Below are 14,361 nucleotides of genomic sequence, written 5' to 3'. Positions count from 1 at the left end.
CATGGGCCAGTCTCAGACAGCAGCTGGTCTTGCTATGATCTGGGTCATCAGCGGGAACTCACAACAGTTACCAAATTTGCAGCAAGACTGAGGTTGTATTGTATTGTCGCTCTGAGACCCTGCCCTACCCTACCCACAAATTGTCCTAGGTGGCCCATTAACAGTGAACTAACACAGTCCTGCCCTTCCCCTCCCCTGATCGCCTAATCCACACAGGCAACAAACTTTGGCTGGCACAGGGTGGGCACTACATGGAAATCAACGACAGGCAGAACTTTGCTGTCTGCAAGAGTTTCAATATTGTGTCCAGGAAGGACAGAGGTCTGTGGGAACATCCCTGATGGCAACTGGTCTCACTGTGATCTGGGTCTATAGCAGGAACGCCCAGGCATAGAAGTTGCAGCAAAACTGAGGCTGCATTGGCTGAAAAGACTTTGTCACCTTGAGATCCCACTTCTCCTAAGCTACAAAGTGCCTGCAGCCCATTGACAAGCAGCCTCTTGTGCCTCGCTTGCCTCTGGGGTTGAGCAGTTAGCTCAGGCAACAAATCTTGGCTACCACAGTGAGCACATTTCGAAGAAAACAGTTGTGGATAGACTCCTATTGCCTGTGTGAGCTGCAATATCTCTTAAGGACATTTCAGTGGTCTATATTGGCCTGATAGCCCTTTGACTCCCTGAGCTCCTGCCCCATCCAGTACACAAAGTGCCCATTGCACATTGATAGGCAGCTGCCCCTGCTCTGGAGTAGCGCATTTGGACCCAGGGTGGGCAGCAATTGACCTTGCTAAGTGTAAACTTGTACAGTGAGCCACAGAGGCAGTGTGGGTGTATAAACTGACACTGCAGTGGCAGGAAAAAATTTACTCAATAGACCTAGGAGACTCCCAGTGTCCCTGCACCACTCAACACGCATATCATCCAGAGGCTCATCCAATTTCAGAGACTTATGGGCAATTGATAGGCAGAATCAGGCTTTGAGAAGCACTGGCCCCTCTGCTAAACTGTCACAGGTCAGGGATAACCAAGAGCTGTGTACAGCATTGTCTCTTTCACTTGCCTGTAGATCCAGCATAAGCAACAACCATCAGCAGATCACAATGTAGTTCTCACCGAGTAGCCCTGAACAATCAAAAGCAGCAGCTGACCTTGGCCTATGGGGAGCCCCTCATAAAGGGCCATAAAATCAACACATATGAAGGCTGGCACCAGACCACAACAGAGCAATTCCTGACTAGCTGCAGTAGTGATACACGCAAAGAGCGGTTGCAACAACTATACAAGCCTGCTAGGGCAAATCCCACTAAGTGGGGTCAGCCCCCACACAACAACTCTTATCTGAGGGTGCAGCCAGTTCCCACAATTAGTCAGCCTGAATGTTAATCTCACCCACTGATCTACTAACAACCCAAACAAAGGTTACGTCCAGAGCTCCCAGCACAAGGGATCAAGGAGAGTGCGTCACTGGGCCACCCAGGACACCTTCCACATTAGGTCATCTGGGTAAGGCTGAGAGACGACACAAATATTCCTGACACATAGAAAAAAACACAGAGAGGCTATTAAAATGAGAAAACAAAGAAACACGCCACAAATGAAACAAGACAAAACTCCAGAAAATAAGTTAATAGAAATGGAGGTAAGCAACCTACCAGAGTCAGAGTTCAAAATAATGGTTATAAGGATGCTCAATGAACTTATGGGGAGAATGGATGAACACAATGAGAGCATAAAAATAGGACATAGAAACCATTAAAAATGAATTAGATAGAAATGAGAAACATGAAAATGGAAATGAATAATACCCTAGAAGGATACAACAGTAGACTGGATGAAGCAGAAGATAGAATCAGTGAATTGGAAGATGAGGTAGCTGAATACACCTAATCAGAACAACAAAAAGAAAAAAAGAATTTTTAGAAAATGAGGATAGTTTAAAAGACCTCTAGGACACCATGAAGCATAAAATTATCCAAATCATAGAAGTACCTGAAGAAGAAGAGAGAGAGAGCAAGGGATTGAGAATCTATCTGAAGAAATAATGACAGAAAACTTCCCTAACCTGGCAAAGGAATTAAATATACAAGCTCAGGAAACACAAAGAGTTCCAAATAATGGAATTAAAACGGACCTACACCAAGACACATCATAATTAAAATGCCGAAGGTCAAAGACAAAGAGAGAATCTTAAAAGCAGCAAGAGAAAGGATGCTGGTTAACTCTAAGGATACCCCCCATAAGAATGTCTGCTTCCTTTTCAATGGAAACTTAGCAGGCCAGAAAGGAATGTCAAGAAATATTCAAAGTTATGAAAAACAAGAATCTACAACCACGGATACTCTATCCAGCAAGGCTTTTGATTAAAATAGAAGGTGAGATAAAGGGCTTCCTGGACAGGAAAAAGTTTAAGGAATTCATCACTAACAAGCCAGCATTACAAGAAAGGTTAAAGGGTCTTCTGTAAAAAGAAAAGTGGTAAAAAAGAAAATAGAAATAACAAATATGAATAATAAAATGACAGCAACAATGTACTTATCAGTAATCACTTTAAATGTAAATGGATTAAATGCTCCAATGAAAAGACATAGGGTGACTGAATGGAAAAGAAAACAAGACGCATGCATGTGCTGTCTACAAGAGACCCACTTCAGATCAAACAACACTCACAGGCTGAAAGTAAAGGGATGGAAAAAGATATTTCATGCAAATGAAAATGAAAAAAGAAAAAAACCAACCAAGGTAGCAATAGTTATATCAGATAAAATAAACTTTAAAACAAAGGCTATAATAAGAAATAAAAAAGGGCATTACATAATAATAAAGGAATTGATAAATCAAGAAGACCATAGTAAACATATATCCACACAACAATAACGCAATTATTGACCAACATAAAATGCACTCATAGTAGGAGACTTTAACATCCCATTGACAGCCACGGATAGATCTTCCCAGTAAAGAATCAACACGGAAAAATGGGCCTAAAAGATAAACTAGAATGGATGGACTTAATAGATATTTTCAGAGTATTTTACCCCAAAGCAGCAAAATATACATTCTTCTCAAGTGCACATGGAACATTTTCAAGGATAGACCACATGTTAGGACACAATTCAAGTCTCAATAAATTTAAGAAGATTGGAATCATATTAACCATCTTATCCAATCACAATAGTATGAAACTAAAAATCAACCACAAGAAAAAAATTGGAAAATATGTAAGCACATGGAGACTAAGTAACATGTTACTAAACAATGAATGAGTTATTAATGAGATCAAGGAGGAAACCAAAAGATACCTAAAGACAAATGAAAATGAAAACACGATGACTCAAAATTTATGGAACACAGGGAAAGCAGTCCTAAGAGGGAAATTTATAGCAATACAGGCCTACCTAAAGAAATAAGAAAAAGCTCAAATAAGCAATCTAACCTTACACTTAAAAGAACTAGAAAAAGAATAGCAAACAAAGCCCAAAGTGAATAGAAGGAAGGAAATAATGAAGGTCGGAGCAGAAATCAATGAAATAGAGTCTAGAAAAACAATACAAAAGATTAATGAAACCAAGGGCTGGTTCTTTGAAAGGATACAGAAAATCGACAGACCCTTAGCCAGACTCATCAAAGAAAAAATAGAGAGGACTCAAATAAATAAAATCAGAAATGAAAGAGGAGAAATAACTACGGACTCCACAGGAATACAATGGATCATAAAAAATACTACAAGCAACTATAAGCCAACAAATTGGACAATCTGCAAGAAATGGGCTTATTCCTAGAAACATACAATCTCTGAAGACTGAGTCAAGAAGAAACAGAAAATCTAAACTGACTGATTACTACCAATGAAATAGAATCAGTAATCAAAAACCTCCTAAAAAACAAAAGTCCTGGACCAGATGGCTTCATAGGCGAACTTTACCAAACATTCAAAGAAGAATTATCACTTATTCTCAAACTATTCCAAAAAATCCAAGAAGAGAGAAGACTCCTTAACTCCTTTTATGAGGCCACCATTACCTTGATTCCAAAACCAGGCAAAGACATTACAAAAAAGGAAAACTATAGGCCTAAATCTCTTATGAACATTGATGCAAAAACCCTCAACAAAATATTAGCAAATCAAATTCAGCAATATATTAAAAATATCATACGCCATGATCAACTTGGATCTATTTCTGGGATGCAGGTTGGTTCAAAATCCACAAATCAATTAATGTGATACACCACATTAACAAATTGAAAGATAAAACACATGATCATATCAATAGATGCAGAAAAAGCGTTCGACAAAATATAGCATTCATTTAGAATAAAAGCTCTCAGCAAAATGGGAATAGAGGGAACATACCTCAACATAATAAAAGCCGTATATGGCAAACCTACAGCTAACATCATACTCAATGGGGAAAGGCTAAAAGCATTTTCCTTAAGATCAGGAACAAGACAAGGATGCCCACTTTCACCACTCCTCTTCAACATTGTATTGGAAGTCTTAGCCACAGCAATAAGACAAGAAAGAGAAATAAAAGGCATCCAAATTGGAAAGGAAGAAGTAAAACTCTCGTTATTTGCTGATGACATGATACTATATATAGAGAACCCTAAAGATTCCACCAAAAAAAACTATTAGAACCAATCAATGAATTCAGTAAAGTAGCAGGCTACAAAATAAATATTCAGAAGTCAGTGGCATTTTTATACACCAATGATGAACTTTCAGAAGGAGAAATTAAGAAAACGATTCCATTTGTAACTAACTGAAAACTATAAAATACCTGGGAATCAAATTAACCAAGAAGGTCAAAGACCTGTTTTCAGAAAATAATGTCATTGAAAAAAAAATAAACTGACGAAGATACAAATAAATGGAAGTATATACCCTGCTCATAGGTAGGAAGAATCAACATTATTAAAATAGCCATACTACCCAAAGCAATCTATAGATTCAGTGCAATCCCTATCAAAATACCAATAGTATTTCTCAGAGAGCTAGAACAAATAATCCTAAAATTTATATTGAGCTGTAAAAAAACATGAATAGCCATGGCAATCTTCAGAAAGAAGAACAAAGTTATAGGTATCACACTACCTGATATCGAACTAGACTATAAGGCTACAGTAATCAAAACAGCATGGTGCTGGCATAAAAAACAGATGCATTCATTCATCAATGGAACAGAATAGAGATCCCAGAAATAAATCCATGCCTATACGTTCATGTCACATGTGACAAAGGAGGTAAGAATATACAATGGGGTAAAGACAGTCTCTTCAATAAATGGTGTTGGGAAAATTGCACAGATACATGCAAAAAAAAAGAAGCTGGAGCACCTTCTTACACCGTATACAAGAATACACTCAAAATGGTTTAAAGATTTAAATGTAAGACCTAAAACTGTAAAACTTTTAGATGAAAACATAGCCAGTAAACTCTCTAATGTTGCTAACAGGATTTTCTTTTCAGATATATCTTCTCAGGCAAGGGAAACAAAAGAAACCATCGACACAACAAAAAGACAACTCACTGGGAGAAGATATTCACTAGTGATACTTCTGATAAGGAGTTAATATCCAAAATTTATAAAGAACTTATACAACTCAACAGCAACAACAACAAAAAACGAACAATCCAATTAAAAAATGTGCAGAAGACCTGAACAGACACTTCTCTAAAGAGAAATACAGATGGCTAACAGACATAGGAAAGGATGCCCAAGGTCACTAATCATCAGATAAATGTAAATTAAACCCATAATGAGATATCACCTCACATCAGTCAGAATGGCTATCATCAATAAATCAAAAAACAGCAAGTCTTGGCGAGGATGTGGAGAAAGGGGAACCCTCATACATTGTTGGTGGGATTGCACATTGGTACAGCTGCTATGGAAAACACTATGGAGGTTTCTCAAAAAATTAGAAAATGAATATACCTTTTCACCCAGCAATTACACTTCTAGGTATTTATCCAAAGAAAACCAAAACAATAATTTGTAAAGATCTACGCACCTCAATATTCATGGCAGCATAATTTACAATAACCAAGATATGGAAGCAACCTACATGCCCATCAACAGATGATTGGATAAAGAAATTATGGTTCATATATAAAATAAAATATTACTCAGCCATTACAAAAATGAAATCCTGCCATTTTCAATGACATGGATGGACCTAGAGGTTATTATGTTGAGTGAAATAAGTCAGACAGAAAAATAAATGCCATATGACTTCACTTACATGAGATATCTAAGGAACAAAAAGAACAAACTAATCAAAAACAGACTCACAAATCTAGTGGACAATTTGGTTACAGACAGAGGGGAGGGGTGTTGGGAGGCTGGGAGAATTAGGTGAAGGGTTAAAGAAGTACAAATTAGTAGTTGATAGTTGGGCACGGGGAGCACGGTAGAGGAAATGCAGTTAACATTAATATGATGGTTAAGTAGAGTGTCAGGGGAGGGAGTGAGCAATCGGATGGATCGTTTTATGAACATTATAGATGTCTAACCAATGTACTGTATACTTGACACTAATTTAAATAAAATTTATTTAAAAAAAAAATTAAAAAAAACTTATCTGGCTTTAATTGGCTTTTTTTCCCCTCTTATCAAATGAGGATGGGATTTTATTTGTACATTTTCTAAGGTTCCCAATCTGCTCATGAAATCCTTATATAGGGGGAAGGTGTGGAACAGTGATTCCTTAAGTGACTCATTGGGAGAACTCTTATCAATGTGGGAGTAATTGCTCAGTGCTGCCTATTTCTTTTCCTTCTGCTTCATGTGTACTACAAAATAGTCATTGCATGCTATAGTGAGTCCAAGAATAAGAGAAAAGAAACTCTGGGAGCCCACTTTGCCATCTCGGCACCGGTTCAGGTACTTCACTATTTTTTCCATGTACTGAGGATCTTTTTGATTTTCTAAAATTCTGGGGAACTCCTTTTCCTTGAGTACTCTCTGGTCCTCCTTTGTTAAGTAACCTTTATTCCCAATAAATTTGTGAAATGCGAACATCGTGGTTTCCATGGCGTGTTCCATTTGAGATGGCATTTTGTTGAGGTCTTGCCTGGAGATGCAGCAGGATAACAGAGTGCTGCAAGCCGGGCACCTTGGTAGATGCGGTTGGGTGGGGTGGGGTAGTCAAATGATATTTTTTAACAACTCTATTAATAGCCCTACACAACATTTCAAGAACCTCTGCACAAGTACAGCTTTTTCTCCCACACAACCAATAAGCCTTATAATATTGTATACTAATATCTCGATTAAATAAAGTCACATTTGCAAAGAACTTCCCTTTACCAAGATTATGTATTTTTTGGAGGAAAAACAGAATTCCAGGAAAGTCTTTTTTTCCTTCTTTTCCTTTTTAAAGTCTTTTTATTTTATTTTACTTTTTCCTGTTGTTTTAATCACATTATGCTTCATAAAGCATTTAGATGAAGTCCCATGGGTCAGCACACATTCAGTTTAATTGTCTGTATCTTTTCCAGCTATTCTCCTAACAAGGAAATTTGATCCCCGGAATGACGACACAGACATTATAAACTCACAGTGGATCCCCAGAACAAGCCATGCTCATTCTTGACCCTACACCTTTGCATGGGCTGTTCCTGTGCCCCTTCTTCATCTAGCTGAATCAGGGCTTGCCTGTTTCATTTTTTGCCTTTTCCTCCTCCTTTGACCACACCTTCCTTTCTCAATTCCACCTACCCAGATGTTTCTTCCCCTAACCCTGGGGTATGGATCACTCATTTGACAAGAGCCTTAATAACTTATGACATCCCACTTAAATTTAACCATTTCGTAGATGCAACTCCTATATCCTGCACAGTAAGCACCTGAAGTTTCCAACTGGGTCTCTTATCTTTTTGTTCCTCCATCACACCGAGGATATTGTTTTACATAGAACAATAATAAATAATGATAATGGTAACACCTAATATTTTCTGAGGACTTACAATGTCCAAATACTGTGCTGATCAATATGCATGAATTAAAATTATCTTATTTTTCAGATAAGGAAACTAAGACACAAAGAGATTAAATAATCTGCCCCAAATGACATAGCCGATAAGTGGCTATGATAGAATTATCACTTTGATGTATACATAATCAGTGAATCAAACATCGAATTTGGTTTGCTGGACTCTAAATTTGAGGGTAAAGTGGACTGATAAATGTTGTCACAATTTTTTTTCAACAGAAAAAATGAAAATGCACAAAACATGTGAGTTTTTTTGTTAAATGTCAATTCATCAGAAAGTTCTATTAAGAAGAATGACCCTATTTCTTGGGCAATGTGATATATTAAGAATTTACTTTAATATATCATAATGCAATATTTCTGGATAAAAATTAAGCAGATAAAATCACTAGTTATCAACCTGGATTTTTTTTAATGTATTCTGCCATCCGAACCATTAAAATAGATTCCCTTTTGTCTGCTTTAAGTTGTTCTTCTTAAAAGAGAATGTTTTCTCCCTTTCTCTAGGTGAATACTAAGCAGTCTATGAATACACAATATCATTGGTATCTGGAAACGTCATACTGTAAAAAGTAAGGAGAGATCAGGGAATGAATGCAGCCAACTCTCTCCTCCCTTGAATCTGATATTTTCAAAGTGTGCTTATTTTATTATGTTTGTTTTTCAGTTTATTGGTGTAATTTATCTGACGATCGTTGTAAAAGTAGTTCATCGATTGTATATATAATCAAATGATTTTCGATAAGGATACCAAGACCATTCAATGGGGAAAGGACAGTCTCTTCAACAAATGGTGCCAGGAAAACTATATACCCCTATGCAAAAGAATGAAGATAGACCCTTACTTTACACCTGTTGACCTGGAGAAGGCATATACCTGCCAAGAAGGACTCTTTGTGGTTAATTGGGCTCAAATTCATAATCAGAGTCCAACAGTTACTGCTGGCAGAGGCCTCTTCTGCACTGCTATATTTCAGTGAAAAGCCACAGAAGAAGCTACCAGCCTCCTGCATGCTGTCAACCTTTATAAAGGAGTTTCTGGACTCATATTTTGAGAAACAGGTGGGGGAGCTGAGACCTGTCGCATTCAATCAAAGCTATGGAATTATATCCTCATTTGCATCTTTATCGACCAATCAGAGCAGCTCTATAATGACCAGTCAAGACAGTGGTATTTGGTCCAATCAAACTGTGCACATTTGGGTTCCTCATTTGCATAAAATGGACTAATCAGGGGCCAGGGCAGACAATTTACATAGGTGGATCTGCCCTTGGGGTGAAGAGTAGAGGGGAGGAGGAAAAAGGGTGGACAGTGTTCTGTTTTTCCCAGAGGCTGTGTTTTCCCATTTTGCAAACTATTCACCTGAGTCTCTCCTTTTCCTGCATCTTAGATTGGGGGTTCCTGTTGGCATCAGATTAATGGCAGAGAATTTTGTTGCCACACCAAAGTTACCGTAAATGGATCAAGAACCTAAATATAGTGCCTCTTTCCTTAAGGTCCTGGCATGCAGCACTCAAATGCTCCATCCAAGTCAGGCGTTGTGCTTCACTTTATTGATGTTCATTATCTATTTGTCTTTTGCACACACATGCATATGTGCACATACACATGCATGCATGCACATACACATGCACATGAGGTCTTTAGTTTGACAATGTCATGGCATGGTCACACCATTTCATTTTATTCTGTACTTTCTTTGGATATTAGAAGAACCCACCAGCTGTCCAGTTCTTTCCAATGAAAGACAATTGAGAAACAATTGTCCATTTATGTCAGAATTTTTCCCATGTGAAATTCCAGTTGGCGAACCCAGGATTTCAGGAAATATATCATAAATCTACTGGCCTAAAATCATCGAACTCTTTCCTATAAAAAACAAGAACAAATCAACATCAGAGAAGAAATCCTGGTGAGGCAGGTGTTACACCAACAAAGCCAGTGCCCAAGTAAGGTGTCAGGACTCAATCTATATAGACTAATAAGCATTCAGGGAGAAAATTAATTTTAAAAAATCCTTTTAAAAAGATTGATGATTAAAATCTTTAGAAGCATGATTGGAAAAGGGCCAAATGGACACAGACTATAAAGAGGTCCCCAATCCATACTCCACTCCCAATACTCCCTCCCCCAGTCCCACCCCCACAACCCTGCCTCTCTGCATAAGGTGCCAAACATGGCTGCTAGAAGGTCTCAAGTTGTAAGGAGGGGGTAGCGAATGCAAGCTGAATTCCCTTGTAAGCCAATGACGCACAAAGAATTAACTTCAGCGAAAAAAGGATCAGTGTAGCCACTAGGTAAATGAAAATTATTCCTTCCTCTGGGCTGTGCTGAGCATGCTCAGAAGCCGCGCTCTGCAAGCATGACTCCACTGGTCACCAGCGCCTGTCTGCCTGTGAGCGTTGGCCTCCGCTCACTTTCCAATAGAGAAGCACAGGTTGCTTCCAGGAAATTGGGTAAGAGTAGAGTCAAGCCATTCCGAAGGCAGGAGGGGGCGGGAGTGGGGGTTGTTCTCTCTGGAGCTAAGGCGCTTTCCCCCCAACCTTGGGGTTCATTAGACCAACACTTTTGCAAAGCTGGTTTTTAAAAGGAATCGGTACGAAAATGTACAGCCTGGTTTCATGAAAGTAGAGGTAGTCTTCCCCACCGAAAACATTTTTAGTGGATATTTCCCCAAATTTCCATCCCAAATCACATAATTTTCTGACTAAATTTACCTCTTGAATCTCACTCTGTGACCAATTGTCTCTATATAGAGAATATTCAGTAGTGTGGTCATTCTTTTTTTGCATTTAACAATATTTTCCTACATTTGATCATATTCTTCACATTTATCATTTTAAAGTTTGCATCCATATATTATAATTTTCTTATATATTTTTCCTGGTAGATAATGAGCAATCAATAGCTATTTGTTAAACATTTTTGTGTAGATGGATGGCTATGTAGACATAGATTTTTTTTTCTTTGAAATTATTTTATTGGGCTAAATTTCTGGGCCTGGAATACATTACTCAAAAGGTAAAAATTTTTTCATTGCTCTAGTAACATATTGCTGTGGAATGCGGTGTAGAGTTTTGGTTAAGAACACAGAGTTTGGACTTTAACAAAACTTTATTAGGCTGGTCTTGCCTATACTCTCTATGTGAGGGTAGACTAGTTACTGCATCTCTCTGAGTCACTTTTGCCTCATTTATGGAATGGGAGAAACGACAGTCCCCCTGCACAGGAATGTTATGAGCAAGGTGGGCACAATAAATATTGGCAACTGTTGTTATTATGATCACCACTTCTAACATATGTATTTCCTCACAGACTCAGGAATATTGGGTTTTATAATCTTTTTGTTGATTAAATAGGTATAAAATGGTACTTTGTTGTATTTGTACTTCCTTGTTTCATAAAGTTTACATATTTTTCAAATATCGATTTATTCTGAGTATTTTGTTCTGCAAATTGTCTGTCCTTTTCCCCACAGTCGGGATTATACATTATTAAATAATCGAATTTAAGAACAGTTGTCTGCTCCATTTTTTTTAGATTTGATTTTACCTGATTTTAACTCAGTTAAAATTCCAGCTGAGATCAATCATGCCCTATAGTAGGAGACATGTAGTTCTAAGGTAATTTTGTCCACATCTTTACCCAGTTGTACTAAAGTACTTACTTAATATAAAATATTTTGCTTATCATTTTATGGTGCATATTTGACTTCTGTTAATGTTAAATGTGCTGAAAGCTATTTCCAAGTTCTCTCTCTTGTTCTCTCTTCTTTGTAGCTTGTTCTAATGTGTGGTGAGATGAATCTTATTACTCTTCAGACTATTATTTTGTCTCCTTGTTAATGTTCTCTTTCAATTGAAATTGTGTTAAAGTTAGAAAAAATATTGGGAGCATGATTTGTCATATTTACAAATATTCAAGAGCTGGTCTATAGGGAACTCTTTTACAAATAACATTGAATCTTAAATATTCTGTCAGTATCGCTGAAGTCCCACCACTGTTCCTAGTCTATTCTCTCTTTAATAACGGGGGCCAATTCTCTTTGTAACATTCAGCAGTTATGGTAAGCAGAGTAAAATAATGATAATGGTAACAGTTCCCGGGCATGTCCATGCCATATTCCCTGGAATTTGTGAATATGCTCCATTACATGGCAAAAGAGCATTAAAGTCGGGGATAGAATCGAGGTTGTTAATCAGCTGACTTTAAAATAGGGAGATTATCTGGATTATCGTGGTGGGCCCAATGTAAGCAGAAGTTTTCTTAAAAGCAAAAGAAGGAAGCAGGAGAGTAGGTCAGAGTGATGAGATATGAAATGGACTCTGAATGGCCATTGCTGGCTTTGAAGATGGAGGAAGGGGGCTATGAGTTAAAGAATGTAAACTAGAAAAGACAAGGAAACAGCTGAATCCCCAGAGCCTCCAGAAAGGAATGCAGCCCTGCTGACACCTTGATTTTAGCCCAATGAGACCCATGTTGGACTTCTAACCTACAGAGCTGTAAGATAATATATTTGGGTTCTAAGCCACTAAGTTTGTAATAATACATTATAGTGTTGTGGAATTCTTGAACAGAGAGATGGGACACTGAGGCTATAAGCAGGAAGCAGCGTTTATTGATGCTAGCACCAGCTCAGTGCATTCTTATCCAAAGGGTGAGCCCCAACTGTAACATAACGGGCAGTTTTATACAGTCTTGTCATTCCTACACAGCTATAGATATAAGGAAGAGCACTGATTGGTTGGCAAGCTGTGAGAAAACTGATGTTAGCCAGAGAGTCCTTGGAAGGAGGGAGGGCAGTCAGGAACTAACTCGTTCGAGCAGGAAATGGTCAGGCAAGGTCAGGCTGCCACATCCTCCTTTTTGATGCTCGGACCCAGGACTTGGTGAGAGAGCATCATTTTTTTCTTCTAATTCTTGGTTCAGGAGTTGGTACTTCCATAGCATGAGGACTTTTTCTGCAGGTTTTTTTTTTTTTATTTCTACTATAGTCTCTATGAGGGAGGTAGTTGACCAGATAGCAAGAGGCAATAGGCACAGGAGGAGGAAGCAGGTCCTGAGAAGGAGTACTATCCCAACTAAATTCTTAAAGTGACTGAAAGTGGAGAACCAGCCTCCAGAGAGATTACTAGGGCGCAATCCTTTCCAACTCTGGATGGGCACATGAGATATTTTCTTAATACCAGTAGCTATGGTAGTCACTGCTTTTCCATTGTCATCTATTTTGAGGCAACAATCAGTCTGGTTAAACTTTCTGCACATTCCTCCTCCTTCTGCTAATAGATAATCTAAGGCTAGGCAATTTTGGTATATAGCTGACCACATCTGGGATTGTTGCCTAGCTAGAAGCTCTAAGGCAGTTGCAGTCTCATTGGTTATGATCTCCAGAACTGCTTATAATCTAATGATCCAGTTAAGCATGTATAAAAAGGTCCAATGATCCCAGATTCCATCTTGGACCAAGTTGTGGGGCCATAGTATTGGATAATATGGTGGGGCGGTCACTTATCTTCCCACCACATTTGTTGTCCCTCTATTTCAAGTGATCTCTTAGTTTTGGCCTTTAAATCTCGATATAGGGGAACACTTGACTCATTTCCTCCTTGGTCAAGTAGAAGGAAGAAGCCAGGCTGAAAGCTTCCAGTAGTGCAACTTCCCTTCTAGTTTGTTGGGAGTTGAGAATAAGCCTATTTTCCACAAATCCAGAAGAGCCCATCGGGTGCTTTCCAGCTTTCGGGGCTAGTGGAATTGAGGTTTTCCCAGAATGTGCCAATAGCTGAGATGACGTGGAATGGGTTAGGGACCATGCCATTCTGATGAGACATCATCTTCAGACTTCTGCCATGCATAGATTGCTCAGCTTCCGGTATGACCAAAGTGAGGCTGACGTCTTACCCTTGGTCTATTGGCGCAGTTGGTGTTTTCTTCCAGAGAGTTGCCTTGAGGGGCTCAGAAGAGTCTGGGACACATTCCCACTCTGCAGCTGCAGATTTAACTCTGCTGTTGTGTATCTAGAGTGTTATTTCAGCAACCTTAACTGCAGTGGGGGTAGACAAAATGACAGTAAAGGGGTCCCTTCACAAGGGTTTTAGGGGATGAATGTTCCACTCTTTTACCCAGAGTCTCCTGGCTTAAAGGAATGAACTTCAGTTGTTAACTGAAAGGGAACCTTTGTCTAACCCATTAGTCAAGAGCCTGGAAGGTGGTCCTTAAGGCCTGAAGCTGTTGTCTGAGAGTCAATTCACCTATTTCGTTGAGGTCGCCTAGTAGTCCTTTAATGAGTGGTGGTGGCCGTCCACACAGGATCTCGTGGGGGGAGCAATCAAGTCTTCTTGGTTGGGACCTACCTGATTCTTAATAGTG

General features: G+C 38.7%; 1 protein-coding gene across 1 annotated transcript; it reads right to left on the bottom strand.

Annotated features, from left to right (window-relative positions):
* Positions 1–6,763: 6,763 nt before the first annotated feature.
* Positions 6,764–7,057, bottom strand: LOC107498761 (protein S100-A10-like). Its single transcript, XM_036226521.1, has one exon. It carries the CDS (start codon positions 7,055–7,057, stop codon positions 6,764–6,766), a length of 294 nt encoding a protein of 97 aa, XP_036082414.1.
* Between the last annotated feature and the right edge of the window lie 7,304 nt (positions 7,058–14,361).

Source organism: Rousettus aegyptiacus, unplaced genomic scaffold (assembly GCF_014176215.1).
Source record: "Rousettus aegyptiacus isolate mRouAeg1 unplaced genomic scaffold, mRouAeg1.p scaffold_m13_p_9, whole genome shotgun sequence".
Lineage (NCBI taxonomy): Eukaryota > Metazoa > Chordata > Mammalia > Chiroptera > Pteropodidae > Rousettus > Rousettus aegyptiacus.
Note: the sequence above shows the minus strand (reverse complement) of the source record. Positions and strands in the feature narration are given on the sequence as shown.

Bases quoted from the DNA above. Each gene is read 5' to 3' on its own strand.
- LOC107498761 (XM_036226521.1), bottom strand. From the start codon at position 7,057: ATGCCATCTCAAATGGAACACGCCATGGAAACCACGATGTTCGCATTT.